Consider the following 24,162-nt stretch of genomic DNA (forward strand, 5'->3'; position numbering starts at 1 on the left):
TCTTTTGTAGTAATCATATAATTTTAACTTAAGTAGGCTAGTTAATGTCAGATGAACCCACACGTTATTAATCCGTTGGATTAACCAACAGGGAAAGAATGCAAGTGTTTAGTGTCCCCTTATTACTGAAAGCAAAAAGAATTAATAAATAAAAATAACATTTTCCCTTACCTATACGTAATTCGCATGCAAAGTCTTGTTGCAAATTCAAGCAGCCGGTGTAACAAGGCAGCCGTGCGCCTCTCCACACAGAGGCGTGATGTTCCTCCTACGTGGTTTTACCCAAAACGTAGTGATTCGAACTGTCTATGTCTTAATCCATCCCTGTGTCTATGTCAATAAATGTGTGAATATATGTTTGCTTTTTTGCACTATTTGCTACTACTACTGGATCCAAAGATTTTCAACTTTTGCTGATCACTTTAAACAAATGCAGATCTTTTTGTCAGTTTGAAAATGCTCCGAACTGTGCTCTGTGATTTACGAAAGAAAATCTAAAATGGAATGTATATGTTAAATATTTATATCATCATATAAATAATTTTGCTAATCAAGTTTTTGATTGCGATATTTGGTGGTGGGGGACTGTTGGCTCTCTCGAGCTCCTTGTTAAATTTGTAGGGATACTCAGAATTCCTTGGTAAAAATTATTTTGATTTTTTTTATACTGTGGATGCCTCTGCCGTAATTTTCCTGTGCTGAACTCCTTTTTATCAATTTGCAAACACACCTATTTTTGTCCTTTTTACCTAAGTCATGTAGGCAATGCTTTTAATCTTTCCGGTTGTTTGTATATCATTTCGAGCATAGATCCTGTTGTAAAGCAATTTATGTATTCTTTATGGAACTTTCTCATTTATCGCTTTTTCTTTTTTGTCCCCTTGACCTTGGGGACTTATTCTAGCCGCTGTTCTGCTCCCTGGGTTTGATATGCTGTTGCTTCCAGGTTATGGATTTTCAAAAATCTCGAAGCCAATTTCAATACTCTTTATATTTCAGAGTTATTAAGCATCATTACGGAATAACTATGCTGAATTTTTCATGATTTATTGTTGTTTACCGCAGTGGAAATTTTTAATCGAAGTCTACTTCTTTGAAATGTAATAAGCACCACCTATGAACAATTATAGTAGTTAAGTCGGGAGAAGACAATGGCAGGTGCTGACTGTTTTCGTATTAACGAAAACGAAGTTTCCGTTTCTCGTTTAAACAGGTATGTTGTAAAAGAGCACAAGGTCTTCAATATCTTTTAGTTTTCTTTAAATCTTTGTTACCACCAGAAACGGTATCGCATTTATTACTAAGTAAATTGTTAGGAAAAAAAAAAAAAAATCGACATCCGTATTGGCTATTTGGTTTTGTAAACTCTCTCTAGGGATGGTTGTTTGTTTATCGAACCTTCATGATACATGATTAAATGTTTTTAAATTGAATGATTTTCTGTAACTCGTAATTCGATCGGTATTCTAAAGAAGTTTTTTATTAATTGCTAATTTCTTCCTTTAGTAAAAATAAAAATTTAATTGCTTCCTGCAGATGGCGCTGTATGTTGTAAATTTTTTATGGTACGCTTATAAAACGCGATTCTTTAAATGCCCATGCAATTAGATAAAATGTCATTATTATTATTTTTTTATTTTTGCATATGGGCATTTGGGATCTGATGAGAAATGGACTAGTTTTGAAAGTCATTAAGTGGTTATTAAAGATTATTTGCTTTTAATTTGTCTTTGATTGGGTCCACTGTTATTTTTTTTTTTACTGTATTTTTATTTTCAACGATTTATTTTTTATTATCTACTTTTATTTGTGCAGAAGAGTAGTGCATAAATATAGTGATTAGAAATGAACGTTACTAAAATTTCTGTATATATTTACAAACAGAATAATAAAGATTTTTAAAAAAATTAAGGTCTCTGTCTGAGTAGAAGAGGTAAAAAAAAAAAAAATTACAATTACTCAAAAATTTACAATTTGAATTAGATTTGATAGGCCAATAGTTTGAAACAGTGCCGTCTGGGTGGTGGTACTCACCAAGAATAAGTAAAAATAGTCTTCTCTATTAGTGAAGCATTACATATTCGAGGTAGTGCAATACCGTGGAAATTCGTTCTGAAGGAAGAGCACAATATGAGATACAGAGCAAATGATGCTTCCCACACTACCATCGTAGTTTCTTAAGAGATCTATGGTGTACCTACACCGATATTATATAGATATTAAACTCTTACTCTTAACATATTATTCCTTGTGCATTTAGTTATTTTTAAAGAATTAGAATTAGTAATAGATACAATTATTTTTTCTGTAAATGAGTCAAGAATTTTCAGTACCAGTTAAAATAATTTTGACAGTGAAATTAATTTTAATTGTTAAATTATTATTATTTTTTTTATGAAAATCCCAAACACGAGAGGTATTAGAACCTATAGTACTTAATACCGTGCGTGGATTGGTGGTTGACAAGACGAAAGAAGATATTTGTTGACATTAGACTTGAACTTCTGCAGACTGTAATTTCCAGGAAATACGTATGAAGGAAGATTGTTCCAGCAAATGGCAGTTGAACGAATAAATGAGGAAGATGAAAAGTTGGTTTTGTTACTTTTAACTTGGACAGTAAATGGATGTTGGCTGGTGGCAGCAAGTGTTCAGACTGTTTTGAAAGAGAGAGCGGGAATTATAGAAGCCAATTCAGAATGAGAAGCCAATGAGACAGCGAGTGGGGAGACTCTGTTAGAGATGAGTCATTAATTAACCTAGCTGCCCTCTTCTGAATGGAATCTAGAAGCCTGAGAGAGGTTTTGGGGACACTGCCCCAGATGTGGGAACAATATTCCATGGAAGAAAAGTAATGCTGAGAGCGAAAGAGAAAACCAAGATTTTTAGATGCACAGGAAGCAATATTTGTAATGTGCTTGTGCCAAGAGAGATTAGAAGTCAGGGTAATCCCCAAAACAGTGGCACACTATGGCCATAGATGCCCATGCACCTAAAAAATTCTCAAACAAACAAACAATCCCCAAAAGAGATATATCATCTTGCCGAGAATTCGGAGTGTCACCAAAGATAAACATAGGAGCAGAAAAATCCTTTTTGCGAGATATAAGAAAGGACTGAGTTTTAGAAGGATTGAAATCAACTAAGTTGTCTTTGCTCCACTGGCAAATTACCCGGAGATCTGCATTTAAGGAATTGGTAGCAGATATTCGAGAAGTTCAAGCTGATTGAGCAGGGCGAGATTTCTCAAATTGGAAAGTGGAATGCAATGTGCTATCAGCAGCAAAACTATGGATAGGATTTCCGGTCAATGGAAGAAGGTGATTAATATACAAGAGGAAAAGGGTGGGGGGGAAAGAACTGAATGAGGTGGACACCAGAATTTGTGGAGAAGTTAGAAGACAGAGAGCCATTTACCATCACCCTGAGTGAGCGGTGATAAGCAATTACAAAACGGTGATAAGCAATTACAGGATAAGCAATTACAAAAAGCAATTGGCAAACCATAAGATGGAAGCAGGGCTTAGAGGGGAACAGGTATTCTGTGTGTTATCAGACACTCAGTTTAAAACACTGATGGATCCAATATCTTCTATTACAGAAGATTTAGGAGAAGGCCGGTTGGCCTGCCTCCCTAAAATGCACTCATGCACACCTTCTTGATGGTAAGCCATGTTATGTCACTTAGGTGGCAACGAACGTGTAGAGTGGTTCTCTTCAAGATGCCTGGTCAGCGTGAAGTGGAAAAGACCAAACCCTCCAGCACAACACAATGAAACAAATGGCTCTCAGTCCCCAGCGACTCTCACTCCCGCTCTTATGGCAGCGAGAGGATCGGAGTGGAAGCAGAGGGTGCTGAGAGTCTCTGGGTATGACCAGGATGCCATGCACAGAAACTGAACTTGGCCTATTACAACGTAAGATCGCTCATCGATGAAGACAAGATATTAGAGCTGGAAAAGGAATTAGAAAATGTGAATTGGAATATTATTGGTTTGGCTGAAACAAGAAGAAGAAATTAATCACTTTATCAAGTGGAAATCTGCTGTACACCAATGGAAACAGTGAATGGAGTGAAGGTGGAGTTGGCTTTCTGGTCCATAAAGATATAAAAAAAACAACATTTTGGAATTCAAAAGTACATCACCAAGGGTGTCAAGACTAATGCTCAGGATTTCTAAGAGGTACAATCTAAAGGTTTTAATGATCTATGCACCAACATCGAGCCATGATGGATGAAGAGGTTGAAGAAATGTACACAGAAATTGAGTCCTCTAGATGAGCAGAAAACCCACTACACAATCATTATGGGGGACTTCAATGCTTAGGTTGGAAAAAGACAAAACAGTGCAGAAAGGAGAATTATAGGAAATTTTGGAATTGGTGAAAGAAATGAAAGAGGTGAAAGACTTGTGGAATTTGCAGATTCCCGAGGATTGTCAGTAATGAACACTTTTTTCAAGAAAAGGGTGAACAGAAAGTGGACATGGAAGAGTCCAAATGTATTAACAACTAAAGAAATCGACTTCATCCTCACTAACAGAAGATATACCGTGAATGATGTTACTGTCCTGAACAAGATAAATGTTGGAAGCGATCACAGAATAGTAAAATGCACACTTAATATAGATGTAAGAAAAGAAAGGAAAAAACTGACTCGAGTGAATAATACGAAGGTCTTTGAGATAACAGAAGAGGAGAAAAGCAGTATGTATTGGAACTTAAGAACACGTTTTAGCTTCTGCAGACCACTCAGGACCAAGATATCGACGAGGAATATTACAACTTTCTGAAAGGCAACAAGATTAGTGAATGGAACAAAGGGGTGCTCTTACGAAGAAAGGCTTAAGTTTTGCAAATTACAGTGTCTGGAGACTAGGCACCAGCGAGGTGATCTGATAGAGGTGTATAAAGCCTTGAATGGTTTGAGCATGCTCAATGCTGATGGGATTCTTTCTCTAGCTCAGAATAATCACCTGAGAGGGCATAAATTCAAATCGAGGAAAGACAGATGTAGGATAGATGTGCGGAAATTTGCCTTTAGCCAGCGGGTGGTTGGTTGGTGGAAGACTTCCATCCCTTGTAGTGGAGGTTGATAGCCTAAATAAGTTTAAGGCTCAGCTGGACAGGTATTTTGAACGAACAGAGGGGTGAAGTGGGTTTTTTTTTTTTTTTTTTGGCTGATGCTGCGTAAGCTTGCTTTCTTGCCTCAAATGCCTCTACTAATGCTAATGCTAAAAGTGATAAAGCCCAAGAAACCTATAGGTAAAAAGAAATCCAAAGAAGAAAAAATTAGTCAAGAAACACTTGTCATGATGAACCGAAGACGACAAATGAAGAGCAAGATAAACACTGACAAGGAGAAAATTGAATGTACTGAGTTATGCAAAGCCATTAGAAAGAGACTCAGAGAGGACATAAGAAGATTTAACACAAAAAAAGTAGAACAAGCATTAAGGGAAAATAAAGGACTTAAATCAGCAGCCATGAGCAGTAATACAGAAAGACAAATGATACTGAAACTGAAGAATGGCAATGACGTACTTATAAAGGGGAAGACATAATTCAAATAGCAGAAGAATACTAGAGAGAATTATACAAGGAGCGAGGGAATGATGCCAGCAGTGGGGAAGATGGATCACAAATTAGTAACACATATGACATACTCGATATTCTTCGTGATGAGGTAGAACATGCGTTGAAGAAAATGAAGAATTAGGAAGCCCCAGGGGAAGATGAAATTACTGTAGAGTTGTTAAAATTGGGAGGAAGAGACATGACACAAAAACTGGCAAGACTTCACAGAATGCATTAGAAAAGGTGTGATGTCTAAGGAGTGGAATAATACAGTAATAGTTTTTCTGTATAAGAAAGGAGATAAATCAGAACTTGGAAATTATAGAACAGTTAGCTTATCCCACATCTACAGGTTGTTCTTCTACTCTTTTAGTAATGACAAAGGTCATTACTAAAAGAGTAGAAGAAGGAATACTTGATGAGGATCAACTGAAAGAGCAAGCTGGCTTTAGGACAGGATTCTCAACTATGGATCACTTTCATGTAATATCACACACAGCTAATGGAGAAAGCAAATGAATATAAAACACCATTATGCCTGGCATTTGTGGATTATGAAAAGGCATTTGACTCCATACAGCCTAAGGCAATGTTTCAGGCACTGGAAAGACAAGGCATAGATACCCCATATATTATGATTTTGAAGAAAATATATGAGAATGCTTCCTCCTTTATTAGACTAGACAAAGACAGTAGCAAATTTAAAATTGAGAAAAGAGTTCGACAAGGAGACACAATATCTCCGAAGTTGTTTACTGCTGCCCTTGAGGAAGCTTTCAGAAGATTAGACTGGTCGCAGAAAAGAGTCAATGTGAATGGAGAGTGCCTAAACCATTTACAATTTGCAGATGACATTGTGGTCATAAGCCACGATCCCAAAGAATTAGAGGAAAATCTTAATCAGTTATGCAGAGTTAGTAAGGATTGTGGACTAAAGATGAATATGGCTAAAACAAAAATAATGATTGAATGAGCAGTAATTGAAAAGGTGGAGTCATATACTTATCTGGGACAAGTTATTAGTTGTAATAATGATAAATGGCTGGAAGTGAAGAGAAGAATAAATTTTGGATGGATAGCATTCAGGAAATATAGTCATATACTGAGGAGCAATATCCCAATTTGTCTGAAACAAAATCTTAAACCATTGTATACTCCTCTCCATGACTTATGGAAGTGAAACTTGGGCACTTGCCAAAATAATGGAAGAGAAGCTGAGAACTACACAGTGAAGAATGGAACAAATTATATTGGGAATCAGACTGTTAGATAAGAAGAGAAACACATGGATTAGGCAACAAACTCAAGTAAAGGACATTCTTATCAAAACTAAAGAACTAAAATGGTCTTGGGCAGGACACATAGCTCAAAGACATGACGACGGATGGATTAAGAAAATAACAAAATGGTACTCAAGAGGAGCTAGAAGAAAAAGTGGAAGACAACGGTGGAGATGAATAGATGAAATTCATGAGTTTGTGAGTAGTAAATGGATGGCCATTGCACAAAATAGAAGGAACTGGAAAGTTTCTATAGAGGCCTTCATCCTGCAGGGGATTGAAAATGGATGATGATAATGATGGAAGCTTGTTTAGAAGACCTTTAAGATGTGAAGAGCAAATGTTTGTGTTTCACCGAACTTTTCCATTGAATTTGTCCATAAGTTAGAATATCACCAGCGGATCGACACTGACAAATCCATACCGGCGATCATTGATCAGACGGAAGGTTTCTGGATAGTTTAAGAGCTCGCGGTAATTGATTTCTCCATTACTTTCGGATAGAGGCCATGAGAAAAAGGCGATAATTGGATGGGAGGAATTTGTCACCCTTTTTTAGGAGCTGGCTGGCTGGATTTGAGCAAATTTCCAAGCAGAAGGAAAAACACATTTGGAATAAGAAAGTTAAAAAAGGCGACAAAGAATAGGAGTAAGTTCAGGTTTTGGAAACAAGTGGAGAAATACCATCAGGACCTGGAGCTTTCTTAGCAACAAGATTCATCAGAATACTTCTGACATCCTTTTGACGGAAGACCACAGGTGGCATTGAATGGAGCATGTTGGTAATGGTGGGAGGTGTTTTACCAAGATCATTAATACATGAGTTGGAAGAAACATGGGATGTTAGGCGGTCAGCTTTATTCTTGGCTTAAGTGACAATAGAACCATTTGGTTTTGACAGAGGTGAGAGCAGAATGGGCAAAAGTTGCAGCCAATAGCTTTGGAAAGAGACCAGAATGCTCGGCAGCATTAGGGCAAATAATTTGTTCAACTGAGATGAGCAGTGTTTGAATCAACTGATAACTGAAATTCTGTCAGAAAACGTACATGGGGTTTGCAGTCTGTAAATGGAAATGGACATCGTTGAGATTAGAACAGAGACCACGTGTATTTGTGAAATTAACTAGGAAATGTTTGGGAGGTTTAGATCTTTTTGCAGATAAGTTTGCTCTATTAGTTTGACAATTCATGGTGTATTCAACAGTAAGAAAAAGTGGGGGGGGGCGATGGCATACATATGGTAAAAATATACCCAGATCCTTGACATAACGTGGTCTTGACAATGCCCCCACACATACACACTGCTTGGACTCCCTCCAGTCACTATCTGGCAGTGTAGAAGTAGCAAGATTATACACTAGCTGATCAGGATGTTTCTTAGATAGTTACAAATAGGTTCAGTCTGTTGTACTAACTAGTGGCTGGCCTGCCAATACCGTTTTAGAGCACCCTCAAAATGTAAGCAGGTGTTCATCATAACCTGAAAAGACATCAATCATACTGCATGATGGAAGAGATGGGGAAGGGTTGACTGGAACTTAGCTCTGGAGACTAAACATGGGTTCCACCACTTCAAGCCTCCAATAAGCAAAGTGGTTGTATTGCCCTGGTTGATGAGAGTCATCTACCACCTAGTATTGTCTGATAATGCAGAGGGGCGGCATTCCTCCGTGTGGTGCAGGTGCCACACCTCGACCCCTGCTTATGTTGGTTCATACCTGGGTGATCATCCACAGTGTACTGATTTTACAGTCTCATTAGACAGTGCCCTTACTAGGGTGTTAAGCCTGATGAATGGTTATTGGTGCCACAGAGTAGTTTTTTTTTTTTAGTTAGTTGTTGGCGCATCGGCTTCTGTGGCCATAATGCACCTCCGAAGGTTTTTGTAGTACTCTGATCCAAGCCCAATCGGGATTCGAACCCGCGACCTTTGGGTTGCCTGGCAGGCACTTTACCCACCCGGCTAGCCTTGTCGGCCACAGAGTAGTAACATACAGAGTGGATACTCTCTTAGGCGATAATGTTAATTCCTGTTACACCACGCATTATAGCTTTAGTTGCTAATGCGCCAATAAAATCCAAACCAAACCAAACCTGTTACACGTTAAAACCATAGAAAGTGGGGGCCACCAGTTGGGGAACATATAAACAGGCCGGAACATTGTGAAGTGTTTCCTGGAGAATTTTCTACAGTTTTGTAATTGCGATGGACAATATATTGATTCACTGATTAGTAGTATGAAATATTCAAAATTAATTACTGTTCCAATGCAATAAAAGACGCTATAAAAGTGAGAAGAATAGCAAAATATAAACATATGTAGAGATATTGGCAAGTTTAAACTAACGGCTATGGAAACTGTGTCATTGTGTTAAACAAAGCAAGTTTTGCTCCTTCTTCAGTTAAAATTCAATTCCTCTATTTTCACCCCTCCTTTTTTTTCCCTTTTTATACTTTAAATTCATTTCTCCAGTATAGATATGGTAATTTACTTAGTTTTCACACATATATAATAATAAGTTAACACGTAATATTTTGAATGGTTTTTATAATATAATGGCCAGATATTGGCTAAAATGTTGCCTAGAAGAAGAAGATGATGGCATGTGTGCCATTTGCAATAGACATTAATAAATAGAGTTTTATATACCCAGTACTGGGTATATAAAACTCCATTTATTAATGTTTTATATACCCAGTGGTGGGTAATTATAGCATGTTTCAGTACAGTGTGACTGTCTACTGTACCAAAACCTTTTATTATCACTCACCTGAACCCAGTATTGTGTATATAAAATTCTGTATTTATTAATGTTTATTGCAACTGGCACACGTGACTGTCATCTTAATTTCCTTCTAGACTGCATTTTAGCCAATGTCTGGCCATTAATTTAAAATTTTACTTATTTCACCTTAACTCGTAAATCTACATCTGGCCACTTTGACTAATCTCAAATCTTGTTTTAGGTTTCGATTTAATGAATTGAACTGCTTTTGGTTTTAATTTTTATTTAATTCTTTTCCTTTAAATAAAGGAAAAGAATTAAAGAATTTAAAAAAAATACAAAGGATCTGAAATTAATTAAATGGAAGACAATTCACTGTGACTAAATTTTGTCTGTTTTATTGCTGAGTTAGTTATTTTCTTTAACAAAAGTAATTTCGCATTCTTTCATTTAGATCGCTATTTATGTGAGTTAGCATTACAACAACAAAAAAAGAAACATCACACTTTATAATTCAAATTCTTTTAATTTATGAAGTTTCTAATTACATATGAAACATATTTTAAATTACATGTAGTCTTCTGTAGATTGAAGTAGTAATATCTTGACATGAACTGTCCTGTAATATATAAAAAAAAGCATGTTGATTTAAGTCAAAATTAAAAGCAAGACATAAAGACTTATATGTGTAGTACAAGCAACAAAAATAAAAAAAAAAAAAATAATAATACATCAGAAGTTAGCAAGGTAAATGCAGTTTTTCAAAGAAAGTGGACCGTATTACAAGTATGAATCTCAGGCAGTGCTAGAAATCCCAACCCACAAGCTGTACTGGGACCATGCCATAATAATGGACAAGACAATCCCACACAACAGACCGGATGTAACCCTTGTTGACAAGAAGGAAAAGGCTACCTATCTGATTGATATATCGCTGCCCAACATCGGCAACCTCCAGAAAAGAATTAGGAAAAATTAGGAAGTACATGAACCTAAGACAGGAGATCAAAGAGATGTGGCACATGCAGCAAGCAACAACCATCCTGATCATTGTGTCAACCACCGGTACGGTGCCAAAGACCCAGCATAACAGCCTAGTAGCAATAGGTCTTCCATAGAACTCTACAAGGAACTCCAGAAAGTTGCAATCCTGAACACCTATAGGATAGTCAGAGTTCCTCGACCAACAGTAACATCAGACAACACCCACTCTGTGTAATTGGTAGCAATACCCATCACAGGGAGGAAATAATATAAGAGCAACAATAATAATAAAGCACTGTGTCACAGTCTTTAATACAGTCCTTGATATCATAAACTGTAAAGATGGTATGGCATATATTCCATGCTGTTACTGAGAGATAAGCTTTGCTTCTTTTGCTAATACTAATATCAGTATCTTTCTTACAACTCCAGCATCAAAATTCATATAATTTTGATGCTGGAGGTGTAAGAAAGATACAGATAAAGACTGAAACATGCTTATGACTTTTTTGTGGACAGTTCACTAGACTAAAACAAGTGGGAGCTATCTTCTAGAAATATCAGAACCTTTTTTTTTTTTTAACTATGATTCCAATTCTGAACCATTTTTTTTGTATAAAAAGGAAACAGGTATTTTTCATATTTACAATAATCTTCAGAATGTCTCTGAAAGCCAGAGGCATTCTGAAGATTATTTGGAATGTCTCTAAAGCCGGAAGAAGACACTGAAAACACTTACGTGATTTGGAGTTCATCAGGCAATAGAATTTCATCTGAATTATGGAGTTGTATGTTATTCATGGATTTGTCATTATGTTTTATCAGTTAATATTGCTTTGATACAACTGATCTCTAATAAAAAATCGTGACACAATTTTCCCCTTTAGCTTTCACAGGACATGTTTAACATTTCCCAGTTACATGTTTAAATTTTTTTTGAAGGGATTTTGATGCTTGACTAGAAAGGTAAGCCAAATTCATGTTTTTCACTTTTTGTTTAGCATAATTTTCAAGAAAGACTGAATAAGCACTTTTTGCACATCATCTTTGTTTGTTTCCAATCCACTCAAAAGTCAGTAAAACATGTTTTATCATAAAGTTTTTTTTTACAACAATTTCCTTATGAAATACCAAATCAACTTCAGAAAAGAAGATATTTGATACATATATCATTGTATTCAACAATTCCTTTGAAGGCCATTTCAGTCCATACTCACTCACATTAAAATATTTAAAATAGAATTTGTCAATGTCAAGATATTTTGGGCCTAATAGTAAATCTTTACATGTTTTACAATTATTGCTCTTTAAAATATTTCTGGCTAGGTAACCAGTGACATATGCCAATACGTTTTTATCATAAATATCCTCACCACCAAATATGGAGGATGCGGAAAGGTCAAGGGAATAACCACCGCATATTCCCAGAGCAATATGGCCTTAGTTGCTAATGCTCCTAAAAACCAAATAACAAACAAACAATCATAAATATCCATATTCCTCACTGTAGCTCAGTGTTTCTCAACCTGTGTGCTGCGAGTATGCTTCAAGTGTGCCGCAGAAAATGCAAATAAAAAAATGAATAAATCCAAGTTTTATAATAAAAAATAACTCAAATAAAAAATTTGTTTATTTCTGCTGTGCCAATCCGAGTTCATTTCGACGGTCAGTGTGACGTCATGTTTAATTCTAGTACTAGATCTGTTCACCTTTTGATTCCTAGCACTAGAATTTTTCACCTTTATTTGGCTATTCTTATAACTTGAGGGTCTCTCCCAGGCACCCTGCAGTGCATTTTGCAGTTGTATAATATGTGCGTAAAGCACAGGACTACAAATTAAATGCAACTTGTAAGCAGCATAGTAAGAAATTTCCTTTTTCCTTTCCTTTGAAATCTCTTTTCCAAATGTCATATTCAGTTAATTCGTATAGAACAGGTATTTTCAATTAACTGTTTAGTTTCTAGAAGTAAGTTTAATTTTTTTAGAAATTATTAGCGATGGATAAATGTTTAGTGAAAGAAATTAGAAGAGGCAACTTCGATAATGAGCTTATATTGATACCCAAGATTGTCCTTAACCTTTGTGTGGTATGTTTAAAATTGTCGAATGAATCTTCTTCTTCTTCTTCTTTGGTCCTTAGCTGGCAGCTGGGGGAGGCAGTTGGCCACGCAACCAGTATGCTGCTGTAGGTGCCGCAGGGTTTCGGACTTGCTCTGTGATGTTCTTCCATACCTTACGATCCATGGCTTCAGTCCTGGCCTGGCCTGGTTAAGGTCGAGACGTCGGCTCTTCAAGTCATCTTCCACTTGCTTGGCCCACGTTTGGAGCATTGTCTCCAAAGGAGTGTGGATGGTATTCTGTTCGTGCCCATTCTACATACGTGGCCAAACCATCTGAGCCTTCGCTTCTGGATTTGGTCGGCAATGGTTGGTTGCTGTTGGCATCTGGCGCGGATGGTATCATTAGTGATGCGGTCGCGAAGAGAGATGCCCAAGATCTGCCGCAGGCATCGCATTTGGAATACCTCAAGTTTGTTCAAATCTAACTTGAATGAATCAGTGGTGCTGAGTAAATTACAGCGTCATTTTTCTATGAAACACGAGAATTTATTGTCGAAAACTATGGAGTGTTTTAAAAGACTGCTGGCCTCTACCAGAAAACAAGGCACAGAATTTTATAATATGGCTAAAATATCTGATAAAGTGCTATTTAGTAGCCAAACTGGTGGCAAAAAAAAAAAAAGAAATCTCACCTGATTGCAGAAAGTCTGATTTTACCAGCATGTTGAGTAATCGTGAAAAGTATTTTGGGAGAAGAAGCTGAAAAAAGAATAATGACTATACCACTTTCGAACAGCACAATTAGCAGGTGTATAAAAGAAATGTTCAATGATATTGAAGAGCAAGTTGTTCAACCTATTAATAATTTTGGGTGGCTGTTTGCATTGCAAGTAGATAATTCTACAGATATTAGCAGGAAAGCCCAATTAATAGCATTTGTCAGGTTTATTCTTTTCTTTTTTTTTTTTTTTTTTTTTGTTGATGTAAAGAACTCACGGAAAGGACAACCGGTCAAGATATTTTATAAGTAATGAATAATTATTTACAGAAATGTGGTATATTATGGAAGTCGTGTGTTGGCATTTGTACTGATGATGCCCCCACAATGATTGTAGCACTAAAAGGATTTGTAAACTTAGTAAAACGACACAATTCAAATATTATTATAACACTGTTTTATACACAGAGAAGTTCTAGTAGCGAAGACAGTCGTACCTGATTTAAAACTTGTACTTGATCAAGCAGTTAAAATGGTCAATTATATCAAACTACAACACAAAAAATATATATTTTTGGAAAATTATGTGAGGAACTGGAGTCTGATCATTTTTCTGTAATGATGCATAATGAGGTTCAGTGGCTATCAAAAGGAAATGCGCCTATGCATATGTAGAAGTTGTGTGAGGAAATGCTCATATCTTTTTCACTGGAGCAATCAGAATTTTATGATTATTTAAGTGATGAAATTTGGTGCTGCAAATTAGCTTTTCTAGCAGATTTATTCACACAGCTAAATAAATTAAATGTCAGTATTCAAGGCTCAGAGGAAAATTTACTCACTTGTACTGACAAGTTGCTCGCCTTTAAAGAAAAGTTGGAAAATATATATAAAAAAATTTAGAAATGTTTCCCTTGACTGCCAAAATGAATTAGACTAAAATAATTAATGTAATAAGCGAAACATTAGAGCTGTTAAAGACAAAAATTGAGCATTACTTCCCATCCTTTGATACCAAAAAATATTTGTTGGTAAGAGACCCACTTGCAACAAGAAACCTTCAACGTTAGAATGTAATTTGCTAAAGGAAGAAGAGTTAGCTGAGATCCGTAGTGACCAGGCACTGGAAATTCAATTTTATTGCCATTTTCCACTACCGGCGAAACAGGTTTTCTGCTTTAAATGAAATTAAACAAAAAGAGAGAGAGAGAGAGAGAGAGAGAGAGAGATTAAAGTTGGTAGAAGAGGAGCTGAGAGTAAGCCTATCCACAAGAAATCCTTGTATTAAAAAACTGTGCCTCCCATCAAACCCAACCATTAAAATGTTATAATTGTATACTTTTTTGTTTTTATATAATTATGTTTAATTTTTTTATATATTTTCTTTTAAATTTCATCTATGTTCTTTTAAATAATTTCTTTTAATTCATGCAATTTGTGTACGTTCAAAAAAGATACATTGTATTATATATATATATTATAAATATTATAATATATATATATATATATATTATTTATAATTTTCATATATATATATATATATGAGAATAATAGTGATTGTAGTGTGCCCCAAAATTTTAGCATCTTGAAAAGTGTACTGCAACAATGAAAAGGAGAAACACTACTGTACCTGGTCAATTCTGACTCTTTCATATTGTTAGTGAGACTTACTGGATCACTAGTATCCTCATGAACCAATTCAAGAAAAGTATCAGGAGTGCTGGCAGGATATTTTGCAAAGTGGTGCAAGTGGAAATGAATTTTTTGTTCACCAAAAATAGATTAATGAAAATATTAAACATCGTGTATTACTTCGAAATCCAAAGGTGGTGCTTGCACCATGCTGCCGGCACCCATGATCATGAGTATGGTTTGAGAGGTCAAGAAGAACAGCAGCATCATCATCTTCACAATTAGATAATGAACTTCATTTATTTATTGTATGCACAGTTTGTTTTTTTCCTGCATATCTGTTATTTGCTTCCTTAAACAATTCAGCAAAACAGGGCAGAATCCAGCAACATTCAACACTGAACACTTCAGGGCTTTTCTGCTTGGTAAATTGAGCTTCTTTCTCAATAACTTATATAAGTACTTGGGCTCTGAAGGTAAATATTAAGAGCAAAAGCCTTGTCTGTGGGTGTCTACCACAGCCTTTCAAACTGCATGCAGATGATTGAATTTGGGATAAAAGGAATGCATATTGTGCTGCAGTAAGGATATCTTTAATCCTTTTGAGCAATACATTTTTATTCTGCTGAAATTTCAGAACTTTCTTTTTAAGCCTGGATGTAACTGAACTCGATATTAAGATTTTTGGATTTTAGGTGTTATTTTTTTGTGTTGGCTCATTTTCTGCACTTAACCCAGTAGGTACTTCATGTCAAGTGTTACTCAGCACAGTTGTTTCTGTGTTGGGCATAGCTGAAAAACATGGACAACACCTCACAACCAGTTGAAGGAGAAAACTCAGTATTTGGCCCAGAAAATTTGATAAGGTTTTCCCTTTCGGTGCTTGTAAAACACCAATCATAAAAATGAGATTCACACAGTCTAGTATTATTTCAGAACTTTCTTTTTAAGCCCAGATGTAACAACTAATGATGCATAATTATCTAGATGTTGAATACTATCATACTTAACAACTGCTTTCAGCCAGTCAGTAAGCTTGAAAAAAAAAAAAAAAAAAGTTAAAACTAGGGATGATAGTTTAAATAAAATAGATTAATTATATGCAGGAATGGCATATTTATAGAACTGCCCATTTTGGAAGGGAAGAGGGAACTCCTCAATCCAACCATGTCATTGCATCTATAAATTTAAATTATATAATTATTTGATAAACTATTACTTTGATTAATATCAGTACATTTTTTTAACATTTCATTAAACATTTTCTAGTTATATCAGTTATGATCAATTACCTTAAATGTTCTTTTGGAAATCAGTACAATTGCACTCTACATTTATTACACAAGAAACTTTTTTTTTTTTCTATGCTTGATGTCAGCAGACAACTACATAAATAATTATGATAATAATAAAAAATACCAAGTAAAACAAACTTGCTATTCTCAGCGAACACTAATCTACTCCAATTACAGTAACAACTTTGTTAACATTGAGCATGTGCATTAGTACTCTTTGGGTTTTGATGGCCTCTTTAGCTTCATGTTCTTGACCTGTTAGCACTGGGAGTAATTGAGCAAGTGACCACTCTATATCTTAGTCCTCTGTGATTGATGCTATCACAGATTCACCACTTGCGCAGGGCCTCCTTTTCCCAAGGGATAGCATAGTTCTCCATTTTTTGAAGAAAATTCCTCTGTCCCCAATTTTTTTGTTTTGTGTTTTTAATGGTGATGGTGCAGTTGCCAAAAATGACAGGAATGCAATCTGGACTGTAGTGCAGTGTATATGTTGAAGGTTGAGAAGATAGAGTTATTTAATACTAAACGGCTTTTTTTTTTTTTTAATGTGAACCCCAAACACGAGAGGTATTAGAACCTATAGTACTTAGTACCGTGCTTGGGTTGGAGATTGAGAAGACGAAAGAAGATATTTGTTGACATTGGACTTGAACTTCTGTAGATTGTAATTTTCAGGAAATACGTATGAAGGAAGGTTGTTCCAGAAAACAGCAGTTGAATGAATAAATGAGGAAGATGAAAAGTTGGTTCTGTGGGTTTGAAGTTGGACAGTAAATGGATGTTGGCTGGTGGCGGCACGTGTTCAGACTGTTTTGAAAGAGAGAGCGGGAATTATAGAAGCTAATTCAGAAGAACAGTGCCCATGGAAGTATCTGTAGAAGAGTGTGGGATAAAGGATTCCATTCCTGCAAGAATAATTTCACTGACACGATCTGAGCAAACGTTGACATCAGAACTTTTGAAACAGTAATCCGACCAAGTAAAAGAAGAAAAGAAGTCTCGCAGGTCATCCCATTTTGCATTCTTGTAATGCCAAACAACATGAGGTTGGGAATAGCCATGAGATAAAGGTTCCATTGGAGAAGAGACAATCACCAAGTTGTGATCTGAAGTGCCTAAAGGAGCTCTCACTTATTTTACAACCACATAATTTAATGAACCAAAAGTTTTAGCAGAAATTTTATCTTCAAGTAAATATTAATTTCAGTGAATTATTAAATGTTTTTTTAAAAGAATACCTATTTAATTTTTATGTCAACAAGATGTATTTTATTTTGCCACTATTTTCTGTTTTTTATCTTTTGCAATAAAAAAATTTATAGTCCTATTTTTGTATTCTTCTTAAAATTAATTTCTTCCTCTGCTGTCCTAGTTTTCATAAAAATATATAGTCACCCTATCCATTCTTCAAGGCTGTTCATTAATTTCATGGTATGAAATTCATGGAAAAAATAAGAAATTGATGAACTACTGCATAAGCAATGTGTTTTTTTGTCAAACTTTAGAATTAAGTTCTGAATTATTAAAAATTATAGTATTTATTCCTTCTATATTCGATCTTCATTGATGAACATTCAGTGACCTCAAGGGAAGAAACCTGTTACAGTTTGAAGTAAATAAAGGCTTATTGTTTACTACACATAATATGAAAAAGAAATGCCAAGAATTTTAAGATCAAATAACTAAACATCCAAAAATCTTAGAAAATATTAATTTTTTAAAAGTATTAAGTGTATTTTTAAAAGAATGTCTGTTTTATTTTATCAGAAGAAATTTCTATTTTATCAATAAATCCTATAACATTCATAATTTTTTGTTAATAAAAAAGTTTAAAATGTCCTAGTTTTGTCCTCTTTTTAAAAATGGGAATGTCCTAGTTTCTCCAAAAAAAAATATGGTCACCCTAGTCCTAGCAGCCCATTTTTAACTGCTCATTGACAACTTCATTGTTTTCTATAAACAATGTTTCTACAAAACAAACAAACATTGTTTATAAAACTCTCTGTCAAAGGTTCTAGAACCTCCCAGAAGTATCCCAACCTTTTTTCTGCATGAAAAAATATTCCAGAATGTTTTGAAACATCCTTGAATGTTGTAGAAAGCTCCTGAATGTTCTAAAAAATAGATGAAATAGTTGGAAGAGATGATTAAACCAACTAAACTGCTTCTTGGTGATTAATCTACAGTATTTGGAAACTGTGGGTGATGAGAACTTTTTAAGCACATATCTGAGTTTTTGAACATATTTCCTACAAGAATCTGTTGAAATTATTTCAGGAGGAAATCAATGCTAACCATTGTTTCTTGAAAGAGAAAGAAGGAAATATAGTGAAATATCTGCCCAGAAGGAGGTGGTGGTAAACAGGAGTTACAGAATGGCTTGTTCAGATGTGGCAAAAGGTAGTTATATTACAATAATGGTGATAGGCCCCTTTTTAATGAGAAAGGTTTCAAGAATGTCTTTGAAGCCATTGGTTATATCAAACAGCATTTTATGATAGATGCATCCTTTTTAAAGAACATAACGCCACCTTCACCATCAGGCATTTAAATCCATAATTTGATTTCAGAGAAGAAATATTGAACTCATTTTTAGATGTGTTTCTATTATAAGGAATTAAAGTTATTAATTCCTTATATTAAAGTTAGAAAAAGTGGGCTTGATCAACAGTAAGTGGAAATGGACATCATTGAGATTGGAACTGAGACATGTATTTGTGAAATGAATGAGGAAGTGTTTGGCAGGTTTAGATCTTTTTACAAATGACTTTGTTCTGTTGAAAAAATTATTACGGCGATGATATATTTAAATTATTTTATATCATAACTATAATTATTTTTTCGCTTGATTTTATTAATGGATATAATATCTTTTACTCATGGTTGCCTCTCGGTGGTTTGATGTATTTTGTGGTCAGGTTGGGGCACCTTGCCATCGATTCCGGGTACGTCGAATCAGTAATGTTTCTTTGGGTGTGAGAATTCATTCAACATAGTTTTGTATTCGTTTAAATTTTGGAGATTGTTGAATCAAAGTGTTCGTCGGACAATATTGAGGTAAACTTCTCTTACTCTTCTTGTAAACAAAATGAATATATACAAGTAATACTACCAAGCTCTGTCTTTGCAGCAAGTTGCAAGATAGGCCAGTAGCTACCCAATAACAAAAACCACATATATACAAATAAATCTCATAAATAATATATACAAGGTGTCTCAAAAATACACGGCATAACTTCAGGAGTTCCTCATATGTACACAATAAAAATATTTTATATCAACATAGTCCTGGAAATGCTTGGTTCCTGAGTTATTAACCGGAATGTCTTATCTCCCACAAGTGATTTCCTTCATCACAAGGTACTGACAGAATCTGGTGGTTTTCCATTCTGACCATGTACTCAAATCAGGAGCAAGCGGATATGCACCTTATGTATGGTTTGGCAGACAGCAATGCTCTGGAGGCTTGTCGTTCGTACCACAAAAGGTTCCCAGAACGATGTCCAGACAGGAAAACGTTTGAAGGTATCCATCGCCGCCTTTGTGAACACGGGACCTTTACACCTCGTGCTGCCGACAGAGGACGACCAATATCTATGACTCCTGAAGTAGAGGAGGAGATTTTGGATGTTGTGCATGCCACTCCCAGAATCAGCACACGCAGAATAGCAATGCAACTGGCTGGTCAACGTTTGACTATTTGGAGAGTGTTGCGAGAACACCAACTGTATCCTTACAACCAGCCAGTGGTTCTTGCAGCAATGTGGTGCAACTCCTCACTTTCATTCCTTAGTGATATTCACAGATGAAGCACAGTTTACACAAGACTGAATCCAAAACTTTCACAATCAACATGTATGGGCTGAGGAAAACCCACATGCAGTTCTTCCATCACATCACCAACAGCATTTCAGCCTCAATATCTGGGTGGGTGTTTTTGGTAATAAGTTATTTGGGCCCCATGTACTTCCCAACAAGCTCACAAGGCAGGCGTACATTCCAGTTAATAACTCGGGAACCAAGCATTTCCGGAACTAGGTTGATATAAAATATTTTTATTGTCTACATATGAGGAACTCATTCCTGAAGTTATGCCATGTATTTTTGAGACACCCTGTATATATATGGTATATTATTGCTTCACAAACGATTGAAAATTATATAACATAATTTAAAATAGTTACATCAAACACATACCTATAAACAAAATATTACATAACATAATTTAAAAAAATAATAAAAATTATAATAAAAAAAAGCACAGTGTGTACTCTGTATGCACAAAAGATGTTTTATTTTATGTGAAAACATCCTTGGCTTCAATGAGGTTAAAGGGGTTTAGTATGAAAAGAATCCGAAAACATTTAACATTTTAAAGCATTTATTTTTTTCGATACATGTTCAATAGGTAATTTACTTACAATGGGTTTGTGATAGCTAAAATATAATACATACACTTGAGATTGTAGAGAGTGTACATGTCTTTGAAACACAGCATGTTATAGTTCCATGGTTAGTAGTTGATACAGATCAAGAAGTATTTAACATTAGTCCATATTTATTTTCTAAGAAATCAGCCAAAGGTTTGGATTGAATATCTGCAAAATTAACGTTGAAATCTCCACTAAGTATCATTGGTATTCGGTTGCATTTCTTGTGAGAAAATTGTTGTAGCAGTGTAGCTCCTTCAATCGTGTAAGGAAGTAAAACGAAATGGATGAATTCAATGATGTGTTCGATCTTTTGGTTAGGTGAACTGTAAATAGCTACCGACAATATCGTTTGACCATCAGGAAGAAGGCATTTAGCTGCTCAAATGTCTCCAACAGGTCTAACACTCATGGATTTGCCAACAGTTTGTCGATAAATCACTTCCATATGAGAAGTAACAACACGAGTACGATTTTCTCTCTTATGATAAACTACTACACCACCAGTGTGTTAATCTTCTCGTTTGAATTGAATGACACAGTCAAAGTTAGGTATGCTTACTTCTTTGTTATTTAGCCACGTTTTCAGAAAATAGAAGTAAATTGGAATGTTATGTAACTGCATCAGTGAGATCGTCGCTGTGAGCATGTAAACTTTGACAATTTAAAATTAGAATGGAAAGATCTTGTCGTTTACTGATGAACCCGTATAAAGTATCTCGCATGATGAATAGAGGATTACTCAACAACCTGGTCATTTCAGCTTGAAGTGTAAGGGTGGATGTAGCATTTCTCAGTCCATGATAAAATTTCTTTTCTCCATTTCCAGCAATAATGTAAAGATCATTGATATCAGTAACTCTTTGATATCTGTAAATTTGGTATTGGTAACATTGATATCAGTAAAAAAGCTGTGAATTATGTTTAATTTGAAAGTGTCTGCAATTCTGCCCAGATACGATAGGAGGGAGTATATGATTAGAGCCTTGTTGATCAATTCAGCCCTGGAAAGATTGTGCAAAGCTCAAGGGGTAGAATTTTTTTCAGCCTGGTCTGTACTTGTTAACAGGAGAGACTGCTTCTACATGGATGGGATACACTTAAATAGAAAGGGTGCAAATATATTTGCTGATGCTATCTAGGCATTGTTCGGTGGATTGGAAAACTGCTAGCTTGGTGGTATACAAGGACTAATAGATTAACAGTAGCCACTGGCAGAGGTGAAAGTGATTCTTGCACTGCTTCTATTGGAATGAGCAGCAGCCTGGAAAACAAGATGCAGGGTATTTCAGAGACTGCTGGGAGTCATTGCGGTACAAGAAAAAACGTGGGTTGTGTTAGGGTAGCTAAGAATAGGAACAGGTGCATGTATACTTGCATGCACACCAATGCTAGGAGATTGGTAAATAAATTTGATGAATTTGAGGTATTTCTCAAAATATCAAAGGGAAGGGTTTTTGGTTTCGCAAAAACCCTTCCCTACTGTGGTGGTCTGAGATAGCATTTAAATTGTATACGGTGGGACCAACTGATGATGTTACCAACAGCAAATTCAAAGTGGGACGCATTCAAAGAATTTATCTTGGAATCTACTAGGCTTTATATACCAACTAAGAAATATTGTTCAAAGTTTAGGCCTAAATGGATATCAGATGAACTAATGAGACATATGCCACAGAAGAAAAATGCATCGGATACATATAAATTAATGGGTGACATGGAAGCCTATGATAGATATAAGCTGGTCTGTAACCAAGTCACAAAGGAGATTAGGCAAGCAAAGACAGATTATGAGAAATCCTTGGCAAAGGATGCAAAGAAAAACAGAAAAGAGTTCTTTACCTATGTAAACTCTAGAAGGAAAGGGATGAATCAGATTGGTCCACTGGATATTGATGGTTCAACTGTTGATGATCCTGCTTAGGTGGCTAACAAACTAAATGAGTATTTTGCATCTACATTCACGCATGAGGAGTTATTCAGGGAGAAGAATGCCAGAGGTGAAGTAAACTCTGGCAGTGAGCTAGATGATTCTGAAATAACTGAGAGGAAAATGGAGGAGAAATTGTTGAAGATAAACATAAAAAAGGCACCCATGGTGGATGGGATCTATCCAGTTATATTAAAGGAGGCAGAAAAGGAAGTAAGCAAACCCTTAGCCATAATTATGAGAGCTTCTTTGGACTCTGGGGAGGTACCTATGGACTGGAGATGTGCAAATGTGACCCCAATTCACAAAGGCAGATCAAAGGGCAAAACAAGTATTTATAGACCTGTTAGTTTAACTTCTGTTCCAGGGAAATTAATGAAGACACTGGTTAAAGAAGCACTGCAGTATCATCTAGACAAGACTTCAGTTAAAAGCTCGGATACAGCATGGTTTTGTTAAGGGAAAGTCTTTCCTGACCAACTTGATTGGATACTATGATGTGGTCACAAAGGAACTGGATGCAGGGAATAACTTTGATATTATATATTTGGATCTTACAAAGGCTTTTGATACTGTTGCACATGGAAGACTGCTGAACAACTTGGAGCAGTGTGGCATTGGAGGCAAATTGCTGCTATGGATAAAGGGATGGTTGAGGGGGAGAAGACAGAGAGTAGTAATCAATGGGCACTGCTCACCATGGACTGATGTTATTAATGGAGTCTCTCAGGGTTCAGTTTGGATCCATCATTGTTTTCTGTATTTATAAATGATATTGATGATGGTATATCAAGCTTAATGTCCAAGTTTGCAGACGATACAAAGGTGGCAGTGTTGTTAAGGACACTACTGACGCTATGCTGCTGCAACAGGATCTGGAAAGGTTGAGCAGATGGGCTGAGAGGTGGCAAATGAAGTTTAACATTGATAAATGTAAAGTACTACATATGGGAAACAGCAACCCCAGAGCAACCTATCAACTCTGTGGTACTACACTAACAGTGGTAGAGAATGAAAAGGACCTGGGGGTAATTGTGCAGGCAGATATGAAGTTTTCTGAGCAGTGCAGACGGGCTGCAAGAGTAGCTCATGGTGTCTTGTCAATGATATACAGCAATTTTACTAGCAGGGATAAGGAGGTGATTATTCCCTTGTATAAGGCAATGGTCAGCCCCATACCTTGAGTACTGTATACTGGTCTAGTGGCCTCATTTTAAGAAAGATGTAGAGCTGCTGGAATGAGTGCAGAAAAGGGCAACAAGATTAGTGAATGGAATGAAGTGTTGCTCTTACGAAGAAAGGCTTAAGTTTTGCAATTACAGTTTCTGGAGACTAGACACCTGCGAGGTGATCTGATTGAGGTGCATAAAGCCTTGAATGGTTTGAGCAAGCTCAATGCCGATGGAATTCTTCCTCTTGCTCAGAATAATCACCTGAGAGGGCATAAATTCAAATTGAGGATGTAGGATAGATGTGCGGATGTTTGCTTTTAGCCAGGCGGGTAGTTGGTTGGTGGAACAGACT

General features: G+C 35.9%; 1 protein-coding gene across 3 annotated transcripts in view; it reads left to right on the plus strand.

Moving 5' to 3' along the window:
- The first annotated feature begins 1,109 nt into the window (after nt 1–1,109).
- LOC150084897 (zinc finger protein ubi-d4-like) overlaps nt 1,110–24,162 on the plus strand; it is a 316,607-nt gene continuing 293,554 nt past the window's right edge. For all 3 annotated transcript variants that reach the window (XR_016547118.1, XM_090376684.1, XM_090376685.1), the window contains exon 1: nt 1,110–1,213. Coding sequence is in view for 2 of the 3 variants with exons in the window: in XM_090376684.1 (XP_090232810.1) it covers nt 1,152–1,213 (62 nt within the window). In the remaining variant the exon portion in view is untranslated. The remainder of the gene's footprint in view (nt 1,214–24,162) is intronic.

This window comes from Mastigoproctus giganteus, chromosome 6 (genome assembly GCF_048544385.1).
Source record: "Mastigoproctus giganteus isolate SK-2022 chromosome 6, ASM4854438v1, whole genome shotgun sequence".
Classification (NCBI taxonomy): Eukaryota; Metazoa; Arthropoda; class Arachnida; order Uropygi; family Thelyphonidae; genus Mastigoproctus; species Mastigoproctus giganteus.